The following is a 27,116-nucleotide window of genomic DNA, read 5'->3' as shown; positions in this document are numbered from 1 at the left end:
AAACTTCGCGCTGGACAAACGGGGACAAATAAAGATGCACAAGGACTAGCGCAAAGTTTGACGATGAATCGACTCCAAGTTGGCCGGCTCACAGTGGAGCCTCGTCCAGTTATCGTCGCGTGAGTCGTAAATGAAGTTTCGCTGACCAGAAGACGCGTGTAGCTCGTAACCCTTAAGCGCGCAGGTCATGTGACACCGGAGTTGGGCTATCTAACGTATACATACGTATATATGCCGTATATATATAACGTAATATGTTAGAATATTTCCGAGCCCGGAAAATGAGCATAACTCAACATTTTCCGCGACTTCACCGCCCAGTGTGACATGTGTGTCAGGAATGCGATGATTGTACAGCGAAGTACCAACTCTACCTTTCGGTACGGACCTCTGACTGCAGGCTGCGATGAAATTTAGATTTCACTTTGATCCCGTGTTCTGAAAACTGTATTCCGAAAGGCACAAGTAGTTGCCGCCGAAAGTGGTGCTTCAGCGGCAGACGCACACAGCATGTATTGGTGCGCAAAGTCGTTAGTGTGCCCCTGTAATATACCAAAGGCAGTGCTGAAAAACAATCTCGGTGCTAACCATGTAGGCAAAACATACGCCCACGCGAATGCCGAGAAAAAAAGAATCCCTGTGTGACTAGCCGCAACGCGAACATCGTGTATACAGTTTCTCGCTGTGACATTCTGAAGTCATTTCATCGAAATTCATTTCTCAAACGGTGCAAAAGGGATGAAAGACACGGGCGAAACCGATCAGTGCAGGGCGTGGACGGGCAAAGTGACATTTTTATTGGAAAATACAGCTAATGGAAGCAAAACGTTCAGCAGTATGTTACACTCCTGTAACATGTGAAGGCGAAGGCCTGCTGCTCACTTGGTAATCTCGGCATCGTCGTGTTGCTGCTTTCGCGGTTCGGCTTCTTCGGCTCGTTTTCCGATGCTTCGCTGCGGCTTAGCGCGCTCGTATAGCGGGGTCAGACTCGCACCAACGACCTTCCTTTTCGACTTTACTGTCCATCCTCTGAGCAGGGGATTGAAACGCGTGCAGTTCTGTGTGTTGTTTGGGTGATTTAAATGAATACATGCACTGCTCGCTTCAGTTTTCTGAGCGCTTGCTGCCTCAGCCTTACGGGGGTATGAGCCGCCGCACTTTTTCTCTGCTTACGGGGGTATGAGCCATTGAGAAGGACACGTGTTTTTTTTTTTGTGCCACTCGACTAGACGACGCTTTTCTGTGCGTTGTATGCGTGATTACAATGTATACGCACTGTACGCCTCACTTTGCCGAGTGCTTGTAGCCTCTGCGTTACGAGAGGGATGGATAAATGGATGGATGCGAAACTTTAATAAGGTCCTGAGGTACGCGTTATAGCGCCGCGGGCCGCTCCCACGTTGGGACAGCCAGGCCTTGCCCGACCGCCGCATCGTGGGCCCTCTGGACAGCCCATAGTTGCACCCCGGCATCAGGGCTCTTGATAGCGGAGAGCCACTTGTCTTCAGACGAGAGGGATAAGACATTGCATTTTTTTGCTTGCTTAGGGGGGTATGAGCCATTGTTGAAGATAGTTTTTGTACCTTTATACCGGACAAGGCGTTTTATTCAAGCTCATCGGCGGTATGAGCCAATTAAGGCTTCCGCTTTAATAGAGTTTCAGAATCGCGGCCCCATAAATGTTTCGGGCCCCAAAGAATTAGCGTTGAAGGCACTGCGCATGCTCGAGACTCAAACTGCGTTTGGCTTTCGCGTCCGGCACATTATTTCACTGATTTTAGCTGCAGCCCCAAAAGCTGCCCCAAAGGCTTTGCGTCAACAAACGTGGCGGCACCCACCTAAGGGACGGCTCCAACCTAGCACCAAACTGGGCTCGATTCATGGTAACGCGTGAAGTTTGCAAGCTATAGGAACAATGGCTGCGGTTATCGCTTTCTCCAATCTAGCGTATCTTATGAAGACTGATTCGTTATAGTCGGATACAACTTTAACAAACAGCAGTTGGCAACCGAGGCACACGAACCGCGCGGCGTTGTGTTGCTCAGCTAACCAATCACAGGAGCAAACAAAGTCGTCAGGTGACGTTTTCAAAATGGCGTCGTACATGATACCTCCAGAGGGTCTGCTGTTCTTGAATAGTCTTTTCATCAGCGGAAGCGATGAGCTGCGCTACAGACATCGACAAAGTGTATGGGGTCTGAGCATTTTACTCCTCTAAATCCTCGGTACAATTAATTTCACTGCTTGAGCCCGTTTTACTCATGAAGCTTCAATGCCAACTGAAGTGAAACTTCAGTTGGCATTGATTTCTGGTTATGGACGGCGTTCATTTCGAATTCAATTTCATGGTCATGGCTCGTACGCCTTACACGGCTCAACTTGCCTGGTGAAGGCACGTAAACTTGGTTATACTATGCGCAACTAATTGCTTGCTGCTAATGCAATAACCTCTAAATTGGACTTAAACGAAGAAACACGAATGGTCAATATTTCGCTCACAATAAAATGGTATATTTCATTATTTATAACAGTTTTTCTTTGACGCCGTAGCGGCACAGAAGGCACAAGACGCTATCCGCTAGCGCTAAGCTGCAGTGTACTATAGTCGGAAAGAACTTAAGTCTGCAGTGAAGCCCCGCCCACGCCCTCACAACCGCCAGCCACTGTTCCTCGGCGAGACTGAAAATAGTTCGTATTTCAAACTTTCCTCGTTACATAAACAAGGAGATAGCCACAAAGAAATATAAGCTCGTAATTTTGTACGTTTTCATTCGTATAGCATAGTGGAACGGTGAAAGCCTAATTCTTCATTGAAATGAAATAAAATGTATGCTTTGCTGCAAGTATTCTCAAGTTTCACTTCAGTTGGCAGTTAAGTTTAATCAGTAAAACGGGGTCTGCAGTGAAATGAACTCTACCGCAGACTTTTGAAGATTCAAATGGTCAGACTCTATGCACTTTGTCCATGTCAGTTGCACACCTGCTCGCTTCCACCGAAGAAAACTTTTCAAGAATAGCAGACGCTCCAGAGGTATCAAGTACGACGCCATTTTGAAATGGTCTCATGACGATTTTGTCTGCTTCTGTGATTGGCTAGATGCTGGAGCCGATCGGATAACGACCGGCCGATGCGCTGAGGCCACTCTGTTCGCGTATTCTGCTGCAGAGTGACACAATGTCGCAGCTTGACATGTCGCCAGTGGCATGATCTGCAGCCCACAACGTAACCAGAAAACCGTGCTTGCGAAAAAAAAAAATTGGAGGACGCTTAAGCTTCGCCTTCAAGAGTGGAACGCGACAGCGTTCCCGTCGACCCGCCAAGGGGTGTAAGACAATGGGCTACAGGGCAGCCATCACTTACGAGGTGCCCCGCATCGGACGCGGTGAGCGTCGAGCCATATGGTCGAGCAACGCGGCGTTCGGCGCAGCAACGAAACGTGCGCCCGAGCAAGCGGAACCAACCGAAGAACTCGGTATCTCGGAGGGGGAAATGATGCACGCCAGCCAAACGTCGTGATCGGCACGGGCAGAGAGATAGACAGATAGCGATCTAAAGAAAGGAAGGACGCTTGATTCTCCAGTGGGAGCAAGGCGAAGCGTTGTCAGGGGAGAGAGAGTCCGGGCCGCGAACCGCCTCGCACCGGTCCTCGCAGCTCCAATGCGCGCGTGGCGCGCCATCTGTCCGGGCAGCGCCGTACATGGAGAGGAGGGGGTCTTATGTGTTTCCCGCAAGATGGCTCTGCGTGTGCGGAAAGCGCAGAAGAAATGCAGCGGAAACGCACTTCGCTACTCGTGTAATTGCGACTTCTGTAAGTTACATGTTCATAATTGCCGATATACACCGCAGTATAACTTTCCACGGCTAGTTTCGAAGGCAACACCTCATTCACTAGAGGCGCGTTTGTACCGCTTGGAAACATCGAACTCGTGGCTTAGCGGTAGCGTCTCCGTCTCACACTCCGGAGACCCTGGTTCGATACCCACCCAGCACATCTTGGAAGTTGCTTTTTATTTATGAAGTGCCTGCCGTGATTTGAAGCTCACGGTCAACGCCACGGACGCCGACGACACCGGCTTTTCTGCGACACGAGCTCCTTAACGCTATCGCGTTAAAAAGCTCGAGATCAACAGTGACCAACGCAGCTCACGTCAACACGGAGAACGTTGTAACGCCACCTCGGGAGCCAATCTCCCCAAACCAATGCTTTCCCTTAAGTGACATCAATTGGGCTGAAAACTCAGGAGAGTGGCATCGCTGCGATCGGTAGCGATTCACCTCTTCTAAACCTCATAATAAATTACACGCTTTACGCGGGCTACTTAAATGCGTCCCTTAATGATCAGAAGGACCTACTTTAATGACTCAGTACAATTGTCCTAAATTTTTCCAGGCTCCCTCTAATTTTATTTTCATCAGCATTTCTTCTACTCTTGTCACTAATTATTTCAATTTTCTTATGCTTCGACTTTGTTCATAGAGCGGTCTTCTGTGCTTCGTGCTTCAATTCTCTATTCAATACTTTGGATTAAGTTTGTATCGCTTCTCAGTTATGCATAATTAGTGCATTTCTTGACGTCTCTAGAACTGAATCGAGCCTTTTTCTTTCATGTTTATCGGTCTTAGATCTCGATTTATATATCTGCAGTTGCCTACCATGCACGCATTCGGCTAGCTTCCAACTCACAATAGTTATTCTGGCTCTTTACACCTACCGCAAACAGGTCCTTCTTCATCATTATCATCATCACTACAACCATCATAATCACCATCATCATCGTCATTGCACTTATAAGCCAACATGCGTCTCCCCGCAGGACGGCTGGTTCCGAAGAATAGTTGCTCTGACGTCACACAAGATTTTTCTTTCCTTCGTTGTCCCCAGAATTATGTGTTTATCATTCGTGTGTTCCCTATGACGCTGCGAAGTACCTGGCGCGTCACGTGAGCATCAGAACATGGCCGGCGTGCTTGATGGAAGATCGGGGTGATCACACGAGAACTGAGATCTACGACGGAACTTGCGAATAGTTGCGATCAGCTCAGATGAGCGGGTCAACGTAAGTGCGTCAACCATCGCTGCGTGTTTTGGAGTAAACAGTTTACTCAAACCAAGAACATCTGAGATCACCACAAGAAACATGTGGACGGATGACAAATGCGGCAGTGAAGGCCTTTCGTTGGAAAGTGGTTCGAGACCGAAAGGGTCGCATCGTGAACACCCACAAGTTGCTGACTACGTGAATTTGTCATTATAAATTATATTTTTAAAAATATACAATTGTGTAAAATTATATTGTACAATGTTCGTTATTTTATTTTCTGATTTCATCCTCGTCGTTTCTGTAGTCATCATCAGAATACGTGAAGCTATACCAATGAAATTCCACGCGGTTTCCTCTGGCAGACAGCCTCGCTGTTAGCGAAAAAAAAAATATTTGTTTTAGTGCGGAGATGGAACCCACGGCACCGCCGCGCTTTCTAGCCTAGCTGCACACTCTTTTCTCATCTGTACTTTGACGATTTAGTCTTCGTAACAATATTCATGTAGAAAATTAAAACGAGAGGAACGATTGTTGATTCTCGTGCTAAGGTCGACGAAGAAGAAGCAGTCTACAGGGCGTTGGCGGTGGAGTCGGAGCGTCAAGAACAACAACCACGTCAGAAGGGAGAACAAGACTCAACAAGTACAAGAGTAAGCTAGAAACATCGACTGGCGTCTCTGGTGAGTGCCAAGTGCGTGCGTGTTCCCGAAAGGCTCGAACCGCTGAACCAGGGGGAATGGCGAGTGTAAGCTAAATCCGATGGCGTCTTCGGATGGGCTCTGTGATCCCCGCGAATGCGAGCCGGCCGATTTCTGAGGCCAATATGCCAAGTCTAGATCTCTTGCGTCAACCGAGCAGCGAGCTCATTCGCCTCACATCAGGAGGCAAATTATACGTAAATTCTGAGCACTTGCATTAACAACGCGTATCATTTAACTTATAACATTCTACCTTATGGCACATTCGAATGCTCCTTTTTCGGGCACCCCTACCAACAATCAGTTGTCCTTTAAAAATGTAAGCAAGCTTTATCGTGGCAATAATACTATCATGGCGCGTTATGATAGTCTTAACAAGTCCGGAGTAATGTGACTGTAAAGTCATTTGGGTCCGTAGTACAGCTGCATTGTCGCTTTACGCGACCATGGAAACGCTTTGGAAGCGCTCTCAAAAGTCTGGTCTAATCTGCCATTAATGTGCACGAGTGTCTGCTATACCCATCTCCTTGCTGGTCTCAACGTCGTTTTAACAGCAGCACGAAAAGCTAACGCTATTATTTCGCTCTGGGGGATCGCGTGGTGGCCATCGGAACCGAAACAAAGCAGAAGCTCTGAGCGCCCAGCTCTGTGTCCCCATTGTAACGCCAGCTACCCGCGGTGCAATCTGCAGCGACTCCCTGCCGATAGCCGGAGTACAAAGCACGATGCAAGAACGTAGAGTGAACGATGGCAAAATTGCATGGACCGCGATCTAGACGGGAATACGTGATGCGTACGTGAGAGCGTGAGGGAGAGAATGCTTGACGTCACATTCAAACACCGCTTCCAAACAGCCTTTGCGGCTGTGACAAGCCGGACGGCTCAAAAAGAAAATCTGCGGAACGATCCAGTTAATGCACCATTTTAAGAGTAAATAGTTGGTATAGCTTACATTTAACGCGTCAACACGCATGATCGCTTTCGGAAGAGCTACCCATCTGTCCTTCCAGGTTCAATGGCAAGCGGTGAAGCCCCAAGAAACTTTCCGGTGACAACTGGTCGGTCAGATTCGTTGAATGTGTGCGACGTTGGCTTGGCAGACATCGAAGGAATAAAGGGCTTCTTCTCGGGCCGTGCCGTTGACCACACGTCACCTTGCACTGCGACCGAGGACCGAGCGTGTCATATCGTTCGACACCTCAGTGTGTGGAACGAAGTGCTTTCGCAGGCCAAGCTCGAACTGAGAGAAAGCCCGCGAACGCGCAGCGGGCTGACCGTAGCGAGCATCGACTGCCCGTACATGAGGGACCACTCGCTGGACACACTGCACCGGGTCGCCACGCTGCTGCACTGCCTCGTCAAGAAGCATCACTGCGTGACGCATGTGGACGTCACGATGGGCAGGCTCAACTTGTACGACGAGCTCCTGTGCGACGCCCTCCGTGGAAACCAGTTCGTCGAGTCGCTCAAGTTGCGGGACTCGTTCAGCCGGGGCCTCGGCCCCCACAGTAACTTCTGCGCGGTCGTCCCGACCCTGCCAAACTTGAAGCACTTCGAGTGCACCAGTGATGCGGAGTGCCGGCGGTGTTTTCTGGACGCGCTGACGTCTCTCCTGTTGACGACGAGGTCGCTCACGTCTCTCCATGTTCCCAATGTAACCATGAAATGCAGGGCTATAAAGGCGTTCTTGACTGCGATCATGGCGTGCTCAACCCTAAGGGAGCTATCGATGAACATTGCATTCCAGCTCTACGTCGAGGAAGAAATGTGTGCTACTTTCGCGGAGTACCTGAAGAGTTCGACTGCCTTAACGACGCTAAGCTTTGTGGGAGACGGCTTCCTTTACAGCCCTGAGATGGAGTTGATACTACGAGGACTCGAGAAAAACAGGACGATCACCAGACTAGACTTCGGGGCAGCGTCCGTGTCGGAGCGATGTTTGGAAGCCGTGCATAACATTTTTGCAAGAAATACGACGCTGCGCAGTATTCACATTGCGGCCATCCATCGTGACCTCTACAGTTTTTACCAACAGAGGGTTCCCTTCATTTGGGATGTCTGGTTGACATCCCTCACAGAGAATGAGACGCTTGAAGAACTTGCACTGCCATTCAGCATCTGGAGGCCACAGACGTGGGCTCTGTTCTTTAGAGCGCTTTCGACGAAGCACAGCCTAAAGCAAGTGATCATAAACGGGGTCGTCAAGGATGCCATCGCCTTGCAGCAAGTCTGCGAGTCCTTACGAGAAAGTGGCGCAGAGGAGAAGGTCGTTTTTCGGCCACACTTGGGGGTTGTCTGCTATCGGCAAGATTTGCATTTACTCAGGTACCATTGTTTCCGCGACGTCATCGCCTCGCAGGCTGATGACGGAGCCGATGCTCCGCCGCTTGGAAGGCTTCTGCACCAGCTGTGTTCGCTGAACCACGTGACATCACTTACTGTGACTATTGATCCTGGTACGTACAGGGAGGACCTGTCGTCTGCTCTGGCAGACTATGTTGGAACCACCACCACGCTCAAGACACTGCGGCTGATCTCGGTGTCTGTTGCCGACCCGGTGAATGAAACTGACCTAGCTTGGACGGCCGTGGTAGAGTCGTTGTCAAGGAACAGCAGCTTAGCAGAGCTGTGGGTCAGCGCGACTTGCGTGTCTAAGGAGGACTCTGAGCGCATGGCTGATGTCGTCAAGCACAGCGAAAACATACGAAGGTTCTCCATTTCGGTACAACATAGCTGGCATTTGGCGGTGTTCGTGAGTCGCTTGTCCGACGGCATATCTCGCAACTACAGCCTCCTAAGAGTCGAGTTTCCTGGTTACATGAACAAGGACTCGTTTGCCGTCTGGGAAACGGCGCGGAGGAACTCCCGCCTGGTGGCCAGTGCTTCGCAATTCCTCGCAGGAGCTAATCCTGACAAGTAAGTACCAGTAATGAAACTGCAGCACTTCGACACAAATACTAGCAAGACTCGTGTCGGGAAGAATAACGCATGTTCTTGTTTTTTTTTAACTTTGATCACTTCTTTTAGACCTGCCGTTTAACCCTGCCATTGAAATGTCCGAATAATCATCCCGCCGTTCTTATTAGGACTGCTCGTTGGCTTATCCACTGTTGCTTATAGCATTCGCTATTAGCCGGCGGAACAGCTGCTTAGAAACAAATGTGGACAACCTGTTGAAACAGCCCTAACGAGGTCGCCACCTAATCCTCGATTAGGCCAAAGGAAGCCGAGGTTAGCTAAGAAAGTGCTTCAGGGTAGTGATGCGTTTGCTCCTTTTTGAAACCTAACGCCTCAATGTATCCACTAGAAGAGGACACATACTTTTCTTTCGATATTTAATTATCTTGCTTCTCCTGAGCACAGCATTTCATTACGAACCTTACAGAGGAGCTACTCCAACAAGTTCCTTCGTATGACTGCATCGGCTCGACCACGCTATAACACATGTTATCACTGCTATTGTATCACGCTGAAGTCTTGATATTGTATCACGCTGAAGTCTTGAGTTTAGTGACTTCGACTAGATGTAAAACTGTCCCGGAAATATCGTGTTTTCGACAGGACCACTGCGGCGGCGCTGGAGCGGGTCTTGCGGCACCGTGCTCTGCTGGCGGAACTTGCCGAAGTGCTGTCCATCGGCGAAGACGACACAGCGGCTGCTCTCCGAGACGAAGTCAGGTCCTTCGAAGGCTTGCACGATTTCATGCGACTCGCAGGAGTCGTGAAGGAAAGGGTCACGTGTCATCGACGGGAAGACGGGCGCACGCAGCTCGACGACCTCAACGAGCACTGCTGGATCGTGATCCGGCGCTGCCTCGCACTCGATGACGTCGTGGACGAATGGGCCCAATCAGAGCCGAACCGCGTGTGACGTAAGCACGATGCTGCCCGTCGTTGTATTTTGTCTCAGAGACATGCCATCTGCCCAGACGGACAGTCCAGCAAAAAAAAAAGAAGAAATTGCACATACTACGCGTGTTCGTCGTTATTTGCAGGAGCCATCCACCGCGAAATGCCGTAACTCAAAAACAAAAAGCAGTCCAAAAGAGAAGTTCATGAATGCAATCTAACAAAACACATAAACACGTACTATTGGGGTTCTGGTGTGGCTGAAAGGCAAATTTGGTGACACCGCGTCTGATGAGCACGCGGACGGGCCTCGTCCTCAAACGTTGCGCTGGACAAACGGGGACAGAGATGCACAAGGACTAGCGCAAAGTTTGAGGATGAATTCATTCCGACTGGGCCGGCGCGCAGTGGGGCCTCGTACTCTTATCGTCGCGTGGGTCGTAGATGAAGTTGCGCTGACCAGCAGACGCGTGTAGTTCGCAACCCTTAAGCGCGCAGGTCGTGTGACACGGGAGTTCGGCTATATAACGCGTACGGCCACGCTCAAGATATTTCAGAGCACGGAAAATGAGCATAAGGGAAAATTTTCTCGCGACTTCACCGCAGAGTGTGAAATATACGTCAGGAATGCGATGACTGTGCGACGAAGTATCAACTCCACCGTTCGGTTGATGGACCTCTATAGGCTGCGATGAAATTCAGATTTTACTCGGATCCCGTGTTCTGAAAACTCTTGTGTTCCGAAAGGCGCAAGTGCTACTCGCCAAAAGTGGTGCTTCAGCGGCAGACGTACCATGCATGTATTAGTGCGCAAAGTCATTAGTGTGGCCCTGTAATATACCAAAGGCAGTGCTGAAAAACAATCTCGGTGCTACCAATGTAGGCAAACCGGACGCCTACGCGAATGCCGGAAGAAAAAAAAATAACGTCACTGTGCGATTAGCCACAACGCGAACATGATATTCCATACAGCTTTTCCCTGTGACATTCTGAAGGCATTTCATCAAGATCAATTTCTTAAACGGCGCAGAAGGCCCGAAAGACGCGGGAAGAAGCGATCAGTGCAGGGCGCGAAGTGACAGAGACATTTTTATTGGAAAATACAGCTAATGGAAGCAAAAAGTTCAGCCGTATGTTAAACTCCTGTAGCATGCGAAGGCCTGCTGCACACTTGGCAATCTTGGCATCGTCGTGTTGCTGCTTTCGCAGTTCGGCTTCTACGGCTCGTTTTCCTGCGCTTCGCTGCGGCTTCGCGCGCTCGTATTAGCCCCAAAAACGAACTACAGGGGCGCTGCGAGCGCGGCTCGCGTGACGTCAGGGCAAGGACTCGCGCCTGTCGTCTGCTACAGTTCGGGCGGTGTCCGGGCGCTTTCTGCGGTGTTTTAGTTTGCTCGCCCTCGTTCTCTCTGCTTGTGTACTTATGGCGGTCGTCTCAGATATATTTTTACGACGTCTTCCTTTGTGAAAATTTATTCCAATAACTTATTTCTTAGACGAAAATGCAGCTCTCGAAGGCAACGCTACAGTACCAGCCGAAGGAGCGCAGACCCGCCCATTGTAGGTTTTTCAATCGACAACCGCAAAAATATAGAAAATAAGAATCCAGTTATGACACCATACCTGCCGCGGTGCAACAAGTATGTCACCGTCACTGGCTATATATGACTTCTACAACAGTTACAAACCGCTAAAACTGGTTTGCTCACCACCAGTAGTTTATGGTGTAATATCGAATTTTCGCGTTTCTTCACAGAAACGCTCGGCAGTAACATGAGGACTTAACTAATACTGCAGTTAGGTTCTACAAGCACAACTTGCTTATTTTACTGCTGCTTAAAATTAGGCGGTTCTTCACGTGTTTATTTTAAGCGGCGGTAATTTGAAGTAAAGCTAATGTAGGCTTACGTCTATTTACAGAATACAAATTGGAATGTACCAATTTATATTCCTTTTTCTGTGCTACACGTTCAACTCACATGAGAAATTTACTGCTGCTTGTCGCTTGAGGAATATACAAGACTAATTTGTTTGGCGAACTGACACAGGCTACTCGGCCTAAATTTTTTAGTGAAATATGCCTGTTGGACCGCATGCTGCAGTCAGAAAGAAGTCGAAGCGTCAATCATTAGTAGTATGGGACATATTGAGGATATAATTCCCCTGTGGTCAAAAATCAAGTGAATATTAAGTCTTGTGGTGTTTTCTTTATGAATGCTTTCGATTGGATTGGAGCAAACTTTATTTTGCCTGCAGTTGGGCGAGGTTCTCTTTTATGTACCGACGAAGCGAATAGTTCTCCGTTTGCATAATTAAACAACGCTGGATCGAGACATGGTGAGACAGAAAGTGCTTGAATTTTCCTTTTCTGGGCAATCTAATCTGCGCTGTAGTAGCTGGAGAATAGCCATTCCAATTGGAGCTGTAAAAAATGTTTTATGGTTTCAATTCGAAATTGTAGTGAACTGATGGGTTTCACGAACAAAGCGTGCCTCGCCATACCGACAGTCGGTTGCTACCGTTGCGTGCTACCGTTGCGTGATGGGTGTGCCATACTGTCGATAAAGGCTACTGAGGGCCACTATGGAACATTTCATCGCTTGCAATTGATTGGCTCTCGATCTTAACAACGAAACTTTTCTCTCAGGTGATTGTTACTATGGTATTTGTGAATTAACTATGTAAATACTCTACATGACGCGCCGTCGTGTTAGCAGCCATGAGCGATTCGTTTTTTGGAGGCCTGTTGCAGAGAGGGGTGAAACTACCAGCAGACCTTTTCATGAAAAATGGGCGCGTAACTCTTTCTTTTACGCATTAATAAATTACCATATTTGGCTACAACAACTCACCAGAGTAATAAGAATCATGATAACAGCTTCGCTGGGAAATGTCTTTTTAACACGGATAACATGCTCCCGCCAATTACCAAGATTGTTCTTTCATGTAAAATGCAAGGTCTCTCATAGCTAAATTCTAAGGGAATGTTAAGTGTTTAGCCAAGCATCGTACACCACTTCGCGTATTGAATTTGCAGACATTCTTTTTACGCGAAAATTTATGGACAGGCACGGCGCATATATGCATTGTAAAACCAGTAGCCTCGTTCAACGCTACATAGCTTGCGACATCCAAGCCCCAAATTTTATTGACTCACGTGCTTTAGGGGAAGGAACTGTGGTTCAGGCATGGCAGCAGAAAGAAGCCGACATACCCTTCAATATTTACCGATCTGGTCTGGCAATATCCCCATTGTGCCATTTTTGCAATGCATTAGAGACGATTGAGCACTACCTACTGGAATGCCGGCGTTTCTCCTCCATGAGGAAAATGACATTAGAAATTACAGTGCGACAGCTTGGTCTGCCATTGAACACTCCGGTACTGCTGTCTTTCGGAGCGTCTGTGCTTGGGCACTCACACAGGAATGTTTGCTTCGCCTTAGAAAAATTTCTTATTGAATCAAACCGATTTCATTGATGACCATATTATTTTATTCATTCCTCCTCTATTGCCTCATTGATATATTCAAGATACTTATTTTTTTATTCTCCTCTACGCAGCATGACAATCTACTGAACCATTTCGATTTTCCCTCGCCTAAATTCATGTAACAAAATTTTAGATTTTTACCTCCTTTTCTGAACACATAAGTAAAGTCTGCCCGACTCTTGGCCAATCCCCGCGAGTGGGTAAGCGCCAAACTCATCCAGGACATCATCATCATCAAGTGCGGCTCGAGCCACCCGTACCCCAAGCATACACGAAGGAAACGAGCGCGCGCGGCCGCCGAGCGAGACGGAGCGAGCGGCGTCCTGGCCGTGACGTCACACGCGAGAGGGCGCCACTCCTAATTCTCGCCGCTAATAGCGGGGTCAGACTCGCGCCAGCGACCTTTCCCTTCGACTTTAGTTGCATCCGCTCAGCAGGGGATTGAAACGTGTGCTGTTGTGTGGGTGATTTGAATGAGGGTGTGCACTGTTCGCGTCACTTTTGTGAACACTTGTTGCCTCAGCCTTACGGGTGTATGAGCCATTGCATTTTTTGCCTGCTTACGAGGGTATGAGCCACTGAGAAGGTCACATGCTTTTTTTTTGTTCCACTCGACTAGACGCCGCTTTACCGTACGTTGTATGCGTGATTCCAATGTATGCACTGTAATATTCACTTTGCCGAGTGCTTGCGGTCTCCGAATTGAGAGGGACAAGAGATTGCATTTCTTGCTCGCTTAGGAGGGTATGAGCCATTGCTGATGATTACAGTTTTTGTACCATTACGCCGGACGACGTGTTTTATTCAAGTTCACCGGGGGTATTAACCGCTTAGGCTACGTTCATACTTGGGAAGCGGCCGGAAAATCTTCTGCGCGCACGTACAAGATGTTCACATTTGTTTCGCCACTGCCGCTTTCACCCACATCCATGTTTTTGTGCACGTTTGCCCGCGAGGTGGCGCTGTGCAGCACACTATTTCCAAGACATCCGTTCATTCATTGATCCATCACTTATTAAAAGCTATCATTTCGCCCAGCTGCATATGTCGTCCTTGACTTTCGCGTACCATGGAAGATAAAGAAGACATAGTTTCGATAGTTTTTGGCCAGTTACTTTTCCTAAAAATAGACAATGAGCAACGGACAGTGTTAAATTTTACGACCAGATGTTTACATGCTAGTGCAGCTTCCGGTGAAGCGGAACCGCCTTCCGCTTCGCCAGGGCGAAAAATTCGGTCCGAGACCGATTTTTTCACCGCCTGGTTTTCCGCCCGTATTTCCGCCTAGGCGGGCAGGTTTTGTCAAGTTTTTTTTTTCGCTTCCGCCTGCTCCGAGACCAAGTGTGAACGTAGCATTAAGGCTTTCGCCTTAATATAGAGTTTTAGAATAGGGGCCCCAAACGTTATAGCGTCGAAGGCACTGCGCATGCTCGAGACTCAAACTGCGTTTGGCTTTTACGTCGAGCACGTTATTTCACTTACTTAGCAGAAGCCCCAAAAGCTTTAGCAGGGAAGAAGCTTGGGCGTGTCGGTGGGATACATACAAACTGGGATACATAGCGCAAGAATGACACAAGGACAAAGAAGGAACGCGGGACGAGCGCTAACTTTCAACAATTTATTTATTGCAGCTGGTGAGCATGTATATATACTCAGTGGGACGCCACTGCAACAGGCACCCTGAAGGGAAGGAGGAAAAGCAGTCATGTGACTACTATGCCCAAAAATGCAAGCTCTTTCTTTGATAAAAGAATAGACGGCGTGCTAACACAATGTGCTAGCACCCGTGTTCCTGCTTTGTCCTTGAGTCATTCTTGCGCTGTCTATCCCAATTTGTATGCCCCAAAAGCTGCCCTAAAGGCTTTGCGTCAAGAAACATGTCGGCACCCACCGAAGGGACGGCTCGGAGGAAGGAAACTAAGGAGAGGCCCTACCCCCTCCGTGCGCTAGGAGAAAAGTGTGGCGGAAATGACGTAATAGGTTCTCATTTTCTGCTGCTTTTTTTTTGCTGTATGGCCGCGCCTTTTGGGCCACAATGGCGGCGTTGTTCTGATTTTGAGCGCTCACATGTGTTGCTCTGGTAGGGTTTCGTGCCGTGGCAAAGGCGCTGTGTGGGCGGGTTTGCGTTAGTCACCGTGTCTTGTTGCGCTGTGTTACCTGCACCGTGCTCTGCCGGATGTTGCGCGAGCGCGAGCGCTCCGCGTGCGAAACCACGCGCAACGCGGCGTGGTTTCGCGAAAGATGTAAACAAGAGAGGAGGGTGGCACAAAAGGCGGAGCATCGCCATGAGCAACGCCAACTTCCGGCTTCACTTTTGCTTCACAAAGAGTGACGTCAGGGCCTCTCCTTAGTTTCCTTCCTCCGTGGACGGCTCTAACCTAGCATCAAACTGAGTTCGATTCGTGGTAACGCGTGAAGTTTGCAAGCTAGGACCAATGAATGCGGTTATCGCTTTGTCTTAACTCGCGTGTTATGAAGAATGATTCATTATAGTCGGATACAACTTTTAAAAGAAACAGCAGTTGGCAACCGAGGCACACGGACCGCGCGGCTTTGTGTTACCCCGCTAGCCAATCACAGAAGTAAAGTCATCGTCATGCGACGTTTTCGAAATGGCGTCGTACCTGATACCTCCGGAGCGTCTGCTGTTCTTGAAGTCTTTTCATCGACAGAAGCGGTGAGCTGTGAAACAGACATCGACAATGTGTATGGAATCTGAGCATCTTACTGTTCTAAAGTCCGCGGTACAATTCATTTGACTGCTGAGCCCGTTTTACTCATGAAACTTCAATGCCAACTGAAGTGAAACTTGACAGTAAATAGTTGCAACGAAGCAAGGGTTTTACTTCAGTGCATTAAAGAATTAGACTTTCACTGTTATGTCACATTAGACCAGTGAAAACGTACAAAATTACGCGATTATAACTTTATTTTTGTGGTTACCCCCATATTTAGGTAACAGAGAACGTTTGAAATGCTGACTTTGCAGCCTTCGCGGAGGAACAGTGGATGGCGGTTATGAGGGCATGGGCAGGGCTTCACTGCAGACTTAACTTGTATCTGGCTATTGACGTCGTCGATTTCACGGTCATGGCTCGGAGGCCCAACACGGCTTAACTTAGCTGGTGAAGGCACGTTAACTTGGTTAGTCAAAACTACGCGCAACTAATTGCTCACTGCTAATGCAATAACATCGAAATAGTAATTAAACACAGAAACACGAATGTCAAAATTGCTCTCATATAAGGGTATATTCTATTTAATTATATATAATAGCTTTTCTTTGACACAGTAGCGGTGCTGAAAGCACAAGTTGCGCTCGAGCTAAAGCTTCCTCTTAATACATGGCGAGTGCAGCACTATCAAAAACAGCACACTTTGTCCTGATCGTTTTTTATTTGCTCGTCTTCATTGCAACACTACCCCACCGGCGATGGAGTGCCGTCCCGGAGCAAGCTAATGTGGCACAGGAACAGCTCACACGTAGAGATTCAAGCAGGCTATATGTATGGCATCAGTTCTTGGTTGTGCATATGATGGGCCAGAGTCTTCGGGAGCGATTTCATAGATGACACCTGAAAGCTGTCGTAGAATTCGATATAGATTTAAATAATGCGACAGAAGCTTTTTTCCTGATAGGCCGACACAAGATGGTGACCACAATAGTATGAGGGAGTCAGGTAAAACCTTGACAGACCTGTGGTGCTTAATTCCTATCGTAACGAGACTTGGGAAGCTTGGGATGCAGAACGCACTCTTGGCCATGCTGAATCTAGCCAAGAGCAGCACCGATGCCATCGCCACTAGCATCTGTGCAGACCTCGGTAGGTGCAGAGGGGCCAAAATTAGCTAAAACTGGGGGCATCCTCAGGAGTTTGACGAGTACTGACACAGCCGCTGGGTAAAAAAAAAAAAGGTGTGGCCTGCCGTGTGCATCAATAGGGCTGTGATTCACTAACGCACCACCAGTTGGGGACTGTTGTATGTGATCAGCACAAAAAATGCATGAAGAAAGCACTTCGAACGCCGTCGCCCGTGGAAACTGACACATCCCGTCCTCAGAAGCTAGCGCCGTTTGGCCCAGCCAAGCAGCCGAAAATGCAACTACGGCTGAGACATTTGCTCCCATTGCAGCCTGCCTCACGTGGCAGGCAGCACCTCTTTTTAACCAGCGGCCGAGGTGTTGAGAAGGCTTCGGCCTGCCATTGTTTGCATGAGAAAGCGATATCATTCTTCAAAAGTTTGGACAGGGCGAGTAATGTTAGCAAAATTCTGAACAAAGCAACGGTAATACGAACACAAGCCAATAGAGCTTCGAACTTCCTTAACCGAGCATTGAACTGTGAAGTCTAGCACAGTGTGAATTTTGTTCAGGTTAGGTCAAATACGCTCAGGGTTGGCAAGGTGCCCTAGAAGGGTAATTTCACGGCGAGCAAGGTGGCATTTCAACAAAATGGGCTAAGTTTGTCGTCTGTATTCGAAGCCGGAAGGCGCTCAGAGAAATGGCAAGGAGCTATTGATTCTACGTGAGCACCAACTGACTCCCGAAGAGCAGCATGAACACGATGAGCGGGTACGGAAACTGGAACAAAAACGTCAATATTCACAACGGCCTCGTGCTCAGGTTAGGCAATTTTGACTTGCCATCAATCACTTCATGTATAGTGCAGTCCACATGTAATGATACCACATATAACGATATATCGACTTCAGAGTATCAGCTTACTTATTAGGGCTATGAGAAAAATCCAGTATTTAATGATGTTATTCACCACACATCGATAATAACGATCGAAATTCTGCCTTTTGGGTGGCATTTTCCATGCAAAATAATCATGAAATTTGCGTTGCTAAGTTCCTCTTAACCGAGACAGGGCAAGAAGTTTGCCTACGCGAGTTCATATCTGCCACCATTACCGTGCAGCGCGTCCTGCCAGTGCACGGATTGCAAAAGCCATGGAGAGCATCGCAAGTTGGCGCCAGCTGCTTCGCGTCCAGAGAAAAAAAAAAATTTTTTTAACGCAAAGCAAACCGCAGCTGCGCTCCCTTTCTACAATCTCCCTCAGCGAGTGCGGGAATGTGCTGCGGAAGCAGTGGTTGGTGCGCCAACAAAGCACAAAGCTTTGTCGCTTGGGGCGATGCAAAATATGAGCTCGCACAGTCGACGATATCAATGATTCTGAAAACCGTGAGCACCGCCATGATCATGAAGGCTAGAAGCAGTGATCATTCCTATCAACGGAAACGGCAGACTTTGTGCACCAGGGGCGAAACCCCCACGTGTGTAACCAACACGGTGGCAGTCGCTGACATTAGTGAACTCTGGAAGCACGTCGCTACTGGCGATAAAATAGGTGGAGCTTCGACAGAGGAGTGTCTGAGTGCAGATAGTGCTTTCTTGTTCTGCAAAGAATCTCCGACGGGGCGATTGTTGTCGCGACACAGGCGGCAGCGTGGTGCAACAGAAGCCACAGCAGTGACGACGAGATTGACGGTGGCCTGCCTTTGACACTGACCCCAACGTTCATGCAAAGTGCACTGTCGTCGATCGAGTCGCTCACCGACTTCACGCATGCTAAACTATAGCCACCAGTGTTCGCGCAGCCCCTGGACACGATGCACACCGTGATTGTGAACCTGCAACTTCCACGAAAGCAAATGCAGATTTCTATTTCAGTGAGCCTAACGCTTGACACGCTGCTTAGAGGTATAAATTAACGGTTAATTTTTCACAGCCTACTTTCTACAACGGCAATTTTTTATCATAAGTGATAAATTTGGTGTCGGAGCTATGAAGGATGGTTCGGCAGCTCTCTCTCTCTCTCTTTTTAGGCAGCAGTCCAGGTATAGCGATAATCAGTTATAGCGATCACATTTTTCATTCTTCTTGATATCGTTGTAAGTGGACTGCACTGTAGTTCAAGGCTACGTTACATTGGTCTATTGGATCAAGTGATACCACAGCTTTGCTGGCCAACCCCCTTCACAGCATGGATTCAAGCCAGCACATTTTTTTCAGTGCCCCACTGTGCACCAAGGATACAACCGTGAAGCTTCATTTCAGTCAATGTCTTGCAGATGGAGATTAGGGGAGGCCAGTGGAGCAGCCTTTCTTCTGGTGTGTTGACAGACCTAGCAGCTATCACTGTGCAAGGCAGGCAGTTGGTTAGAGCATGTGGCAGGGAGAAGGCCTCAACTCTTGAACTGTTGTAAACATGTAACACTTGCAACATTTAAAACAATCACACTGCTCTTTGCTTCACATCACACCTCTACCTCTCTCTTCAAGGCGTTCTCATCAAGCATGAAAGAGGCATACGATGGCGTGGGTCAGCTATGATTTCAGGAGATGCCCGATCAGACCTCTTATAGTATGCTATGGCCATCAGTATTCAAGTGCTTTGCAATACAAACTCGCATTGTCAAAGGTACGTTGCCCTCATTGTGCATAGTTTTGCGCACACTGAATGAAGAAAAGGACACAAAGACCAGTGCAGATTGACAACTCCTTTTGTCAGTTGTCAGTCTGTGCTGGTCTTTGTGTCCTTTTCTTGTTTCGTTCAATGTGCGCAAAACTTGCCACAATGAAGACAAACTAACTAGCCCGCCTTTTAGTCTTATTGCAGTATATTGCCCCTTTGCCTCTTCTATTATGGAGAGACATGTTTGTCAGCACACAAAATGTCTTGTTTGCAGACTTCATCGCAATCTCAAGTCACTTGCAAGTACTGCAGATGCTTGGATAATAGAAGCCCAAGTTACCTATGATACACGAACACAGGAAAGGCATGAAAATGTGACTAGATGCGATTACTTGTGGGCATAAGACAACAGTGTTTGATGCCTACTGCTGGTATTCTTGATTTATTTCCAGCTCAGGAAATGGTAACACCAGTTATAGACTCGACATCACCCTCAGCAGGTTCTGAGGAATTCAGAACGGCGATACCCAGATGGCACGTAAAAAGCACCGTAACACTACAGCCATTGACAAGGTGTACTCGGATTGCTCGAGGATGGCTGGACAGTGGCTGGCATTGATGGCTTGCAAGATGTCATATGAAGCTCGAAGTGGTCCTTCAGCGAGTGCCGAGCAAACTCACACCTCAACCATAGTGTGCTCGATAATGTACAGTTTTGTAAGCCATGGCAGGTCCTTAGTGCTTGGACTTGTAGGCTTCAGGTTTCACACAAGTCGACACCGATGGGCCGAATTTCTGAAATTAAGAGTACACAAAGATTTTTCAGAAAAAATAACAAACATATACAATTGCTGGCCGAATTTTCATGACAGTGACTCGGCCGCAAGAATGTTTGAATGACTGGACAGTACAAAAAATGAATTTGGACAAATCAATTCCATTATTTTTTTTACATCAGCACAGTGGAATATTCATTAATGCAATTCTACTTTATGCTGCACTTCTTAAAGATGTTTACTTAAAACTCCCTTAGTGTCGAAGCCACGGGTGTGCGTCACAGTGGCCCATCACGCAGCCCAACCCTCTATCAAACATTGTCACCAAGCGCAGATATTGTGCACATGTCGCTCACTACACGTCTGAGGCTGCGTCGCACAATTTCAATTTTCAGTTTATATGCCTACATGAAGGTTAATGCCACTCTATCCAGTAAGCACAAACACTGTGGGTTCTTCACTGTAGTCGATAGCTTATAGCCTGTGGACCCGTACTCTGCTTCAAGCACAAGGGCTAAATTGACAGCCATGCAAGTGATCTATACCATGTCCGGTATAGTTGTCAGTATGAAAATATCAACACCAAGTGTCTTCAATAGGGCTAACCAGTCTAACTTTGTCAGGAGCTGGTACACAAAGTTGCGGCTTTGTACCAAGTCACTAAAACTCGCTTCACAGCAGTCATATCCATTCTAGCCACTGTAGTGTGACATCTGAAAAGCTGAGAAATTTCCTCTCAAAAGAAAGCGAGGGCACCGAGCTGAATTCTGAATAGTAGTGCAACTTTGTCCCAAGCCATTATTTTTGCGACATCACATATGTGGATTTGTCTTGAAAGCTAAGTGACGCACCAGTGGCTTCTGAAATTTCAGTTACCATTATACGTTGGTTCTCCAGAGAAAGTGGCAGTGCCATGTAGAAACCCAAATATAATCAAGCAGGTCAAAAAAATTTGATACCTGCGAGAGCTGACAGCAACTCTATGTCAACCACGCCACTTTACGAGTTACTTTAGTTTATTATCCATTCAACAATCAACGATAATGTATGCATAGTACATAAAGAACAACAAGCTCAACTCACTTTATACCAAACAGAACAGATCTTGCTGGCACCTAAATTAGAGTGATTCCGTACAAGTGACAAATACGCCAATGGCAGCCAGCCCTAGTTGCCAGGTAAAACGGAAAAAGCAGCCACAGTGTTGTGACAGGAAGGTAATTCAAATTATTTCGCGCGGTGTTCATTAACGCTGGCACATCGCATTTGAAAGAGAGACACTTATACAAAATATTACAATATCACTACGTAATTACAATTACATGGCAAAATATTCCAAATTCGCAAAGGTTGCGTTAAGATTTTACAGTATAAGAGATGGCATTAAGCTTTCTGGCCCTAGGGATCCATACCAGCCTTTACAAAGGGTAGAACAATACTAGTGTTTCAAGCCAAAGCCTAGCCATCCAATATGATGAATAGCATGGAAGCACTGCCGCCCAATGTTCACAGTCTAAGCATCGATGATGGACAACCTGATATACAGTTGAACCCACTTATAGCGATACCGGTTTCAACAATATGTCGGATATAACAATAAACAGCCAATGCATCATAAACTGTCAAACATGTGGTTATATAAACACGAACGCTTACCACAATGGTGCTGCCACCATGGATCAGCCTGCACTTCGACGCTGCAAGTTGAAACTTGTGGCTTTGTGCACCGGACTAGGGTGATGTGATGTTCAGTCTGGCACGACTGTTCTGCATGCTGGAGCAGGGCCTCGTACTGAAATTTCACGAGTTGAGAGACTTGTCAGTTGCAAACATCATGTAACTGATAACACTGCCATGCATATGTGTTACACTTTCAGCCGACATTGACTTTCAACGGTTCATCACCATTACAAAGCTGTCGCTCTGGGCAAGTCACAGAATAGTGTAGTCAAAGCTTCAAAATCAATGCCACCCATTCTATAACAAAACAGACATGTCTAATCAGATTGTGCACGCAATACGAATAGTGTATTGCATTCAAAAATTCACATGAGCACCAGCAATTACTCTCAAATGTACCACGATAACCGTGCACAGGCTTGATCCACAAGAATATGTTTGGTGTCTGACAACTGCATACTAACCACTATCACTGTGATTTGAGTGCTGTTTTTTTTTCTGAACATGGACCATTAACTCAGTATTGGCAGAAAACAATGACAGTAACACCCGCACCAACATGGCAAGGTCAATGCCAAGGAAAACAGAATAAATGCACCAATTCATGCACCATGACATTTATGAAGAAGAAATTATTCAAGTGGAAACATCCTTTAGTCACACTGTGCATGTTTGCGTACGTTACTTGTTTTTAGCAGTTCCACCCAATGCTGCTAGGGAGGCTTCTGATGAACTGAACGCATGGTAGTTTTGTATTTACCATTGAATGAAACAAATCGCAGTAGAGTTTCTGGCAAGTGCATCTAACCCATAAGGCTGGGGTCTGCCTGCAAGGGAAGCAGTTCATAGCTTAGAGCCCTTGTGGCTAAATGTCTTGGATCGTTTGGGCCCCATTAATACCGTATTTACTCGCATAATGATCGCACTTTTTTCGCCAGAAAAATTGACGCAAATTCAGGGGTGCGATCATTACGCGGGTTAAATTTCGCGCGACAGACAGACAACGAACTTTATTTGATCCTGAGGAGCTTCAGCGGAGGCCCCTATCGGGGACCCGCGGAAGCCGCTGGCCGCGTCCAAGTCGGGGCAGGAACGCCGTGATGTTCCGCCCTTTCTCGGGCCCTCTGGATTGCCTCTAGTTGTGTCTGGAGCGATGGGCTCCGGAGTGCTTCTTCCCAGTCGGCTTCGCTGGAGAGAGGGCCGTTAGGTAACGCGGGGCATTGCCAGAGCATGTGCGCTACGGAACAATAGATCTCATTGCAGTCCGGACAGCTTGAATCGACGTCTCTGTAGATACGGCTGAGAAAGCCCAGCGAAGGGAATGAGCCCGTCTGGAGCATTCTAAGTAAAACTGTCTGAGACCTGTCCAACTTCGGGTGAGGAAGAGGATAGGCCCTTCTGCTAAGCCGATAGTGAGATGTTATCTCGTGAAAAGTAAGGAGCGGATCGTTCTGCTGGATTTCATCCTGTCCCCATAAGGCCTCCATGCCGCCGCGGCGTGTTAGATCTCGCGCACGGTCATGGGCGAAATTTCGCGCGAAAAAAAATTTTTTTTTTCGTCCCGCATTTGCTGCGGGATGCGGGTGCGGGACACCAAAACAAAAATGGCGGCCGGCGGAGCAAGCCGAATGTGCCGAACGCGATTTTTTTTTTCTTCTCGTGAGTACATTACGTGCATTGAAACAGTTTCTTCCGTATCAGTGATGAATAATATCGTTAATATCAACAAGTTTGCGGCAATAACGTAGCCATGTCCACTTTGAGGGGACAGAAACAGATGGGCGCACTTAGCTGACAGTGACAGAAACGCACGGCCGGCGTGCTGCGGAAACTGCGGCATCTGTCTTCACTACTATCCTGACACGGCACGTTTCCGCTAAGGGTGGGCGAATATCTTAGCTGTGTTACAAGCGTCGGTGTATGAATAGGGTACACATTTAACGTATCCGTGTAAACGTGGCTACTATCATTGCCGCGCGCGATTTGTTGCGTGCTCACGAGTGCAGATGAAAAGAATCGAAAGGCGCCTCTTTTGCTTTTGTTGACCGCAACCATTATAAAGCCTACCCATAATAAAGGCAAGTTTGGTTGTACCTCTTTTTGTCATGGAAGATCGGAAAGTGATGAAAGTAATGAAATGAGGCATCTGCTTAAGAATGTTGCGTGCGTGCAGACGAGTCGTTCGCTTAGCATTCGACAGATTGTAAGCGCGATCATTATTAGCTAGACTTGGCACACGACATATCGCTGCGGCAAGTTCGGGGTGCGATCATTACACGGGAAATTAAAAAAATCGAATTTTGACGACAAAATTCATGGGTGCGATCATTACGCGAGTGCGATCATTATGCGAGTAAATACGGTAATCAGAACTGCAGCCGTTAAACGACTGCTTATACATATTTTTTGAACCTTTAGAGCCTTTCCCACACACTTCTTGCAAATGAAAGGATTGTTTTTGTAGCATGCTAATACGAGCCACATGATTCGACCAAAAATACAACGATGACACGCCGAGCGCGCTGACGGAGCGCAAGCAAGGAATCGGCGGTTGCAAGATTGAAGGCCAGCAGCGCTTTGTCCCGCTCCCACCTGACTGAACAGGCCCTGTTAAAATATAATTTGTGGACACCAGGCACTGACATCTGTCTGGTTTTGTATAACACAGAACAACAACAAAAAAAAACAAGCTCGGCTGAGCAATCACACTGAATAAGATACCCATGCGTTTCAACCCAGCAGGCACAAGAAAGCCTTACCTCGCCGACACACTTGTCTTGGAGGCCTCGCCACGGTTCTACCCGGCAGGTGGTACTCGCCAAGCTGGCCTCGATGAATGGTGCCTTGTCACATGCCACCTCAACAGCCTGTCAAAGAAATTGGATGCGTTTAAAGCACATGCAAAAAAAAGGGTAAAATGCTAGTTTGACATAACAAACAGCTCAGACAAGCTGCCAACGGCATATCATCTTCCTTGCGAGGGCTACCTAACGTGCCTAGGCTGTAAGCAAGCCATCCCCAATTTCCCACATAGCAAGCAGGCTAGGAAGATTAATCTCACTGTTCCCATTCACGAAACATCTAAACAAAATATAATATATATGGGGATGGAACACCAAGTCTCAGGTTTTTATGTTGCAAGATATGACGTATTTATTCCATGGGAAGGCGTCACAGATCTGAATAAGCAGAGTGACACATTTTTGCGATCAATGGCCACAGTGTGCTGCTTGGGCTCGTCACCAAAACGTAGTATGTAACATACCGGAAGTGCAAAACTGCACATGTAATACGTGGTGAAGTAACTTCTAGATTCATAAGCTTTAATCACCATGTATAGGATAGTTATTCCGTAAAATGTGTTGCAGATAAAATACAACCACACTGCGAGATAAACGGAGTGAGACTTTTACGAGTGTGCTATTTCGGTAGCTTCGGCAGCATCACCTAAGTGTAAAATGCAGTATAGCCGATATTCCAGAACAATTCACTGATTAGCATTGAATTAAGCACGAAAGCCGGGATGGGATGACCAGTACGGGCATTAACTTTCACTTGCAGTAAAAAAAAACAGCACAATGATATACACCGGAATAGCAAGTAAGTTCAGCAGAGACACTTAAGACTGCTTATGTGTGGGAATGGAAAATCATTATAGCAGCTTTGGTGAATGTTTTCTATTGGTCTCTGGCCTCGTGTTGTCTGAATTCATCCTGTTCACGCTTTTGACGTGTTGCTTCAGCCTAGCGGTGTCGAAGTGCTTCATCATATTCCCGCTTTCGATGTTTAGCTCCGGCGTCACTTTGTCTCAGGTCTTCATCCGCATGCCATTGTACATATTGCTACGGAACAGTATTTGCGATGACAAAGAGGCGAGCAGGGCAAAGACGACGACGACGGTCAGAGGCTAGCGCAGGCTGTTGCCTCTTGGCCAAGTGCGACGTATTGCCTTGTAAATATAGTTGTATACAGCTTTTCATCGGCGTCTTCCTACGTAACATATCTGGTGAAGGCGCGGTGTTACGTCTTCCTACGTAACAATATTGTAAACTTGCATGGCATTCCTTTGGGGACATGCTGGTGATTGTTTTGGCAGCAGCAAGCCCCTGCCTCCTTGCTTGTCGTGCGGCATTTTTGTGTTTCCTTGCTTCTTCTTAGGCCTACTTCCGTGGGCAGCCACATTTCGCAGCTGCCACTGCCATAAACGCTTGTGAGCCCATCGCAATAGAGAGAGCATCGATGAAATCCAAAGTGCAAGCAAAGCGTGGGAGGCAGCGCACTCATTTTATACACATGACGTGGCGTGCCCAATGACGCTCGCACTAGGCCGCACCTTTTAGTTAGCCAGAAACGTGGAGCCATCAGGGAAGCATGCTCATCTCGCACCCTGGAGGCCCGCCTTCGATTCCCATCTCGACCGAAATGTACCAAATTTTCTTTTCCAAGCCACTAATTTACCCTGACTACAGGACCCTCCCTGAGAAATTTGATGCCAATCCGAGCATTTTTGGTACCATCACTCGATCACACTGCCGCGAGATTTTCATGTAATGGGGAATATAATGCTTTCGCATTAAAAGCGATTCATTCTAGGCTTTCAGCTGTTCACCATACCTCAATGTGCTGGTAAACACAGTTCTACGCAGGGTGTGCATAACTTTGCTCGGTAGAGCACGCACAGCTGACAACCTTTCCGTGCTTGCTCTGTAGGTAACAAGGCCTCTTTCTGTTCAGCATTCACAAGCATGGGGGGGGGGGGGGGGCATGCAAATCTCTTGGCTTCATTCGTCGAACGCTTTGTCAGGCTAAGAGTGATACCAAGCTCCTTGCATATACCACCATACTTCGTTCAAAGCTTGAGTATGCCTCATTTATATGGAACCAGCACCAAACGCATCTTATTAACAAATTAGAATCTTTCCAGAACAAGGCAGCGCGATTTATTACAGGTAACTATTCACAACATTCAAGCATCACCAAAATAAAACATGACCTAGGACTCATCCCATTGCAGACTAGAAGAAAGATATCTCGGCTAACTTTCTTCCATCAGCTTTTTCATCACCCAAATATCTTCTCTCAGGCACACATCTTACCAGCCAAAAGGAAATTCCCACGAATTGATCACGAATTTAAGGTCCAACAACCATTTGCATGTA

General features: G+C 47.4%; 2 protein-coding genes across 2 annotated transcripts in view; both read left to right on the top strand.

Moving 5' to 3' along the window:
• The first annotated feature begins 5,575 nt into the window (after positions 1-5,575).
• On the top strand, positions 5,576-9,710 carry LOC139048926 (uncharacterized). Its single transcript, XM_070523902.1, has 3 exons — positions 5,576-5,723; positions 6,752-8,657; positions 9,303-9,710. The coding sequence occupies exons 2-3, from the start codon at positions 6,757-6,759 to the stop codon at positions 9,610-9,612; spliced, it is 2,211 nt and encodes a 736-aa protein (XP_070380003.1). The 5' UTR covers positions 5,576-5,723; positions 6,752-6,756; the 3' UTR covers positions 9,613-9,710.
• A 5,980-nt stretch (positions 9,711-15,690) lies between these two features.
• Positions 15,691-27,116, top strand: part of TyrRS-m (Tyrosine--tRNA ligase, mitochondrial) — an 80,857-nt gene continuing 69,431 nt past the window's right edge. Inside the window, exon 1 of the mRNA XM_070523927.1 lies at positions 15,691-15,756. Within this exon, the coding sequence (XP_070380028.1) occupies positions 15,692-15,756 (65 nt within the window). The 5' untranslated portion in view covers position 15,691. The remainder of the gene's footprint in view (positions 15,757-27,116) is intronic.

Source organism: Dermacentor albipictus, chromosome 8, assembly GCF_038994185.2.
Source record: "Dermacentor albipictus isolate Rhodes 1998 colony chromosome 8, USDA_Dalb.pri_finalv2, whole genome shotgun sequence".
Lineage (NCBI taxonomy): Eukaryota > Metazoa > Arthropoda > Arachnida > Ixodida > Ixodidae > Dermacentor > Dermacentor albipictus.
Note: the sequence above shows the minus strand (reverse complement) of the source record. Positions and strands in the feature narration are given on the sequence as shown.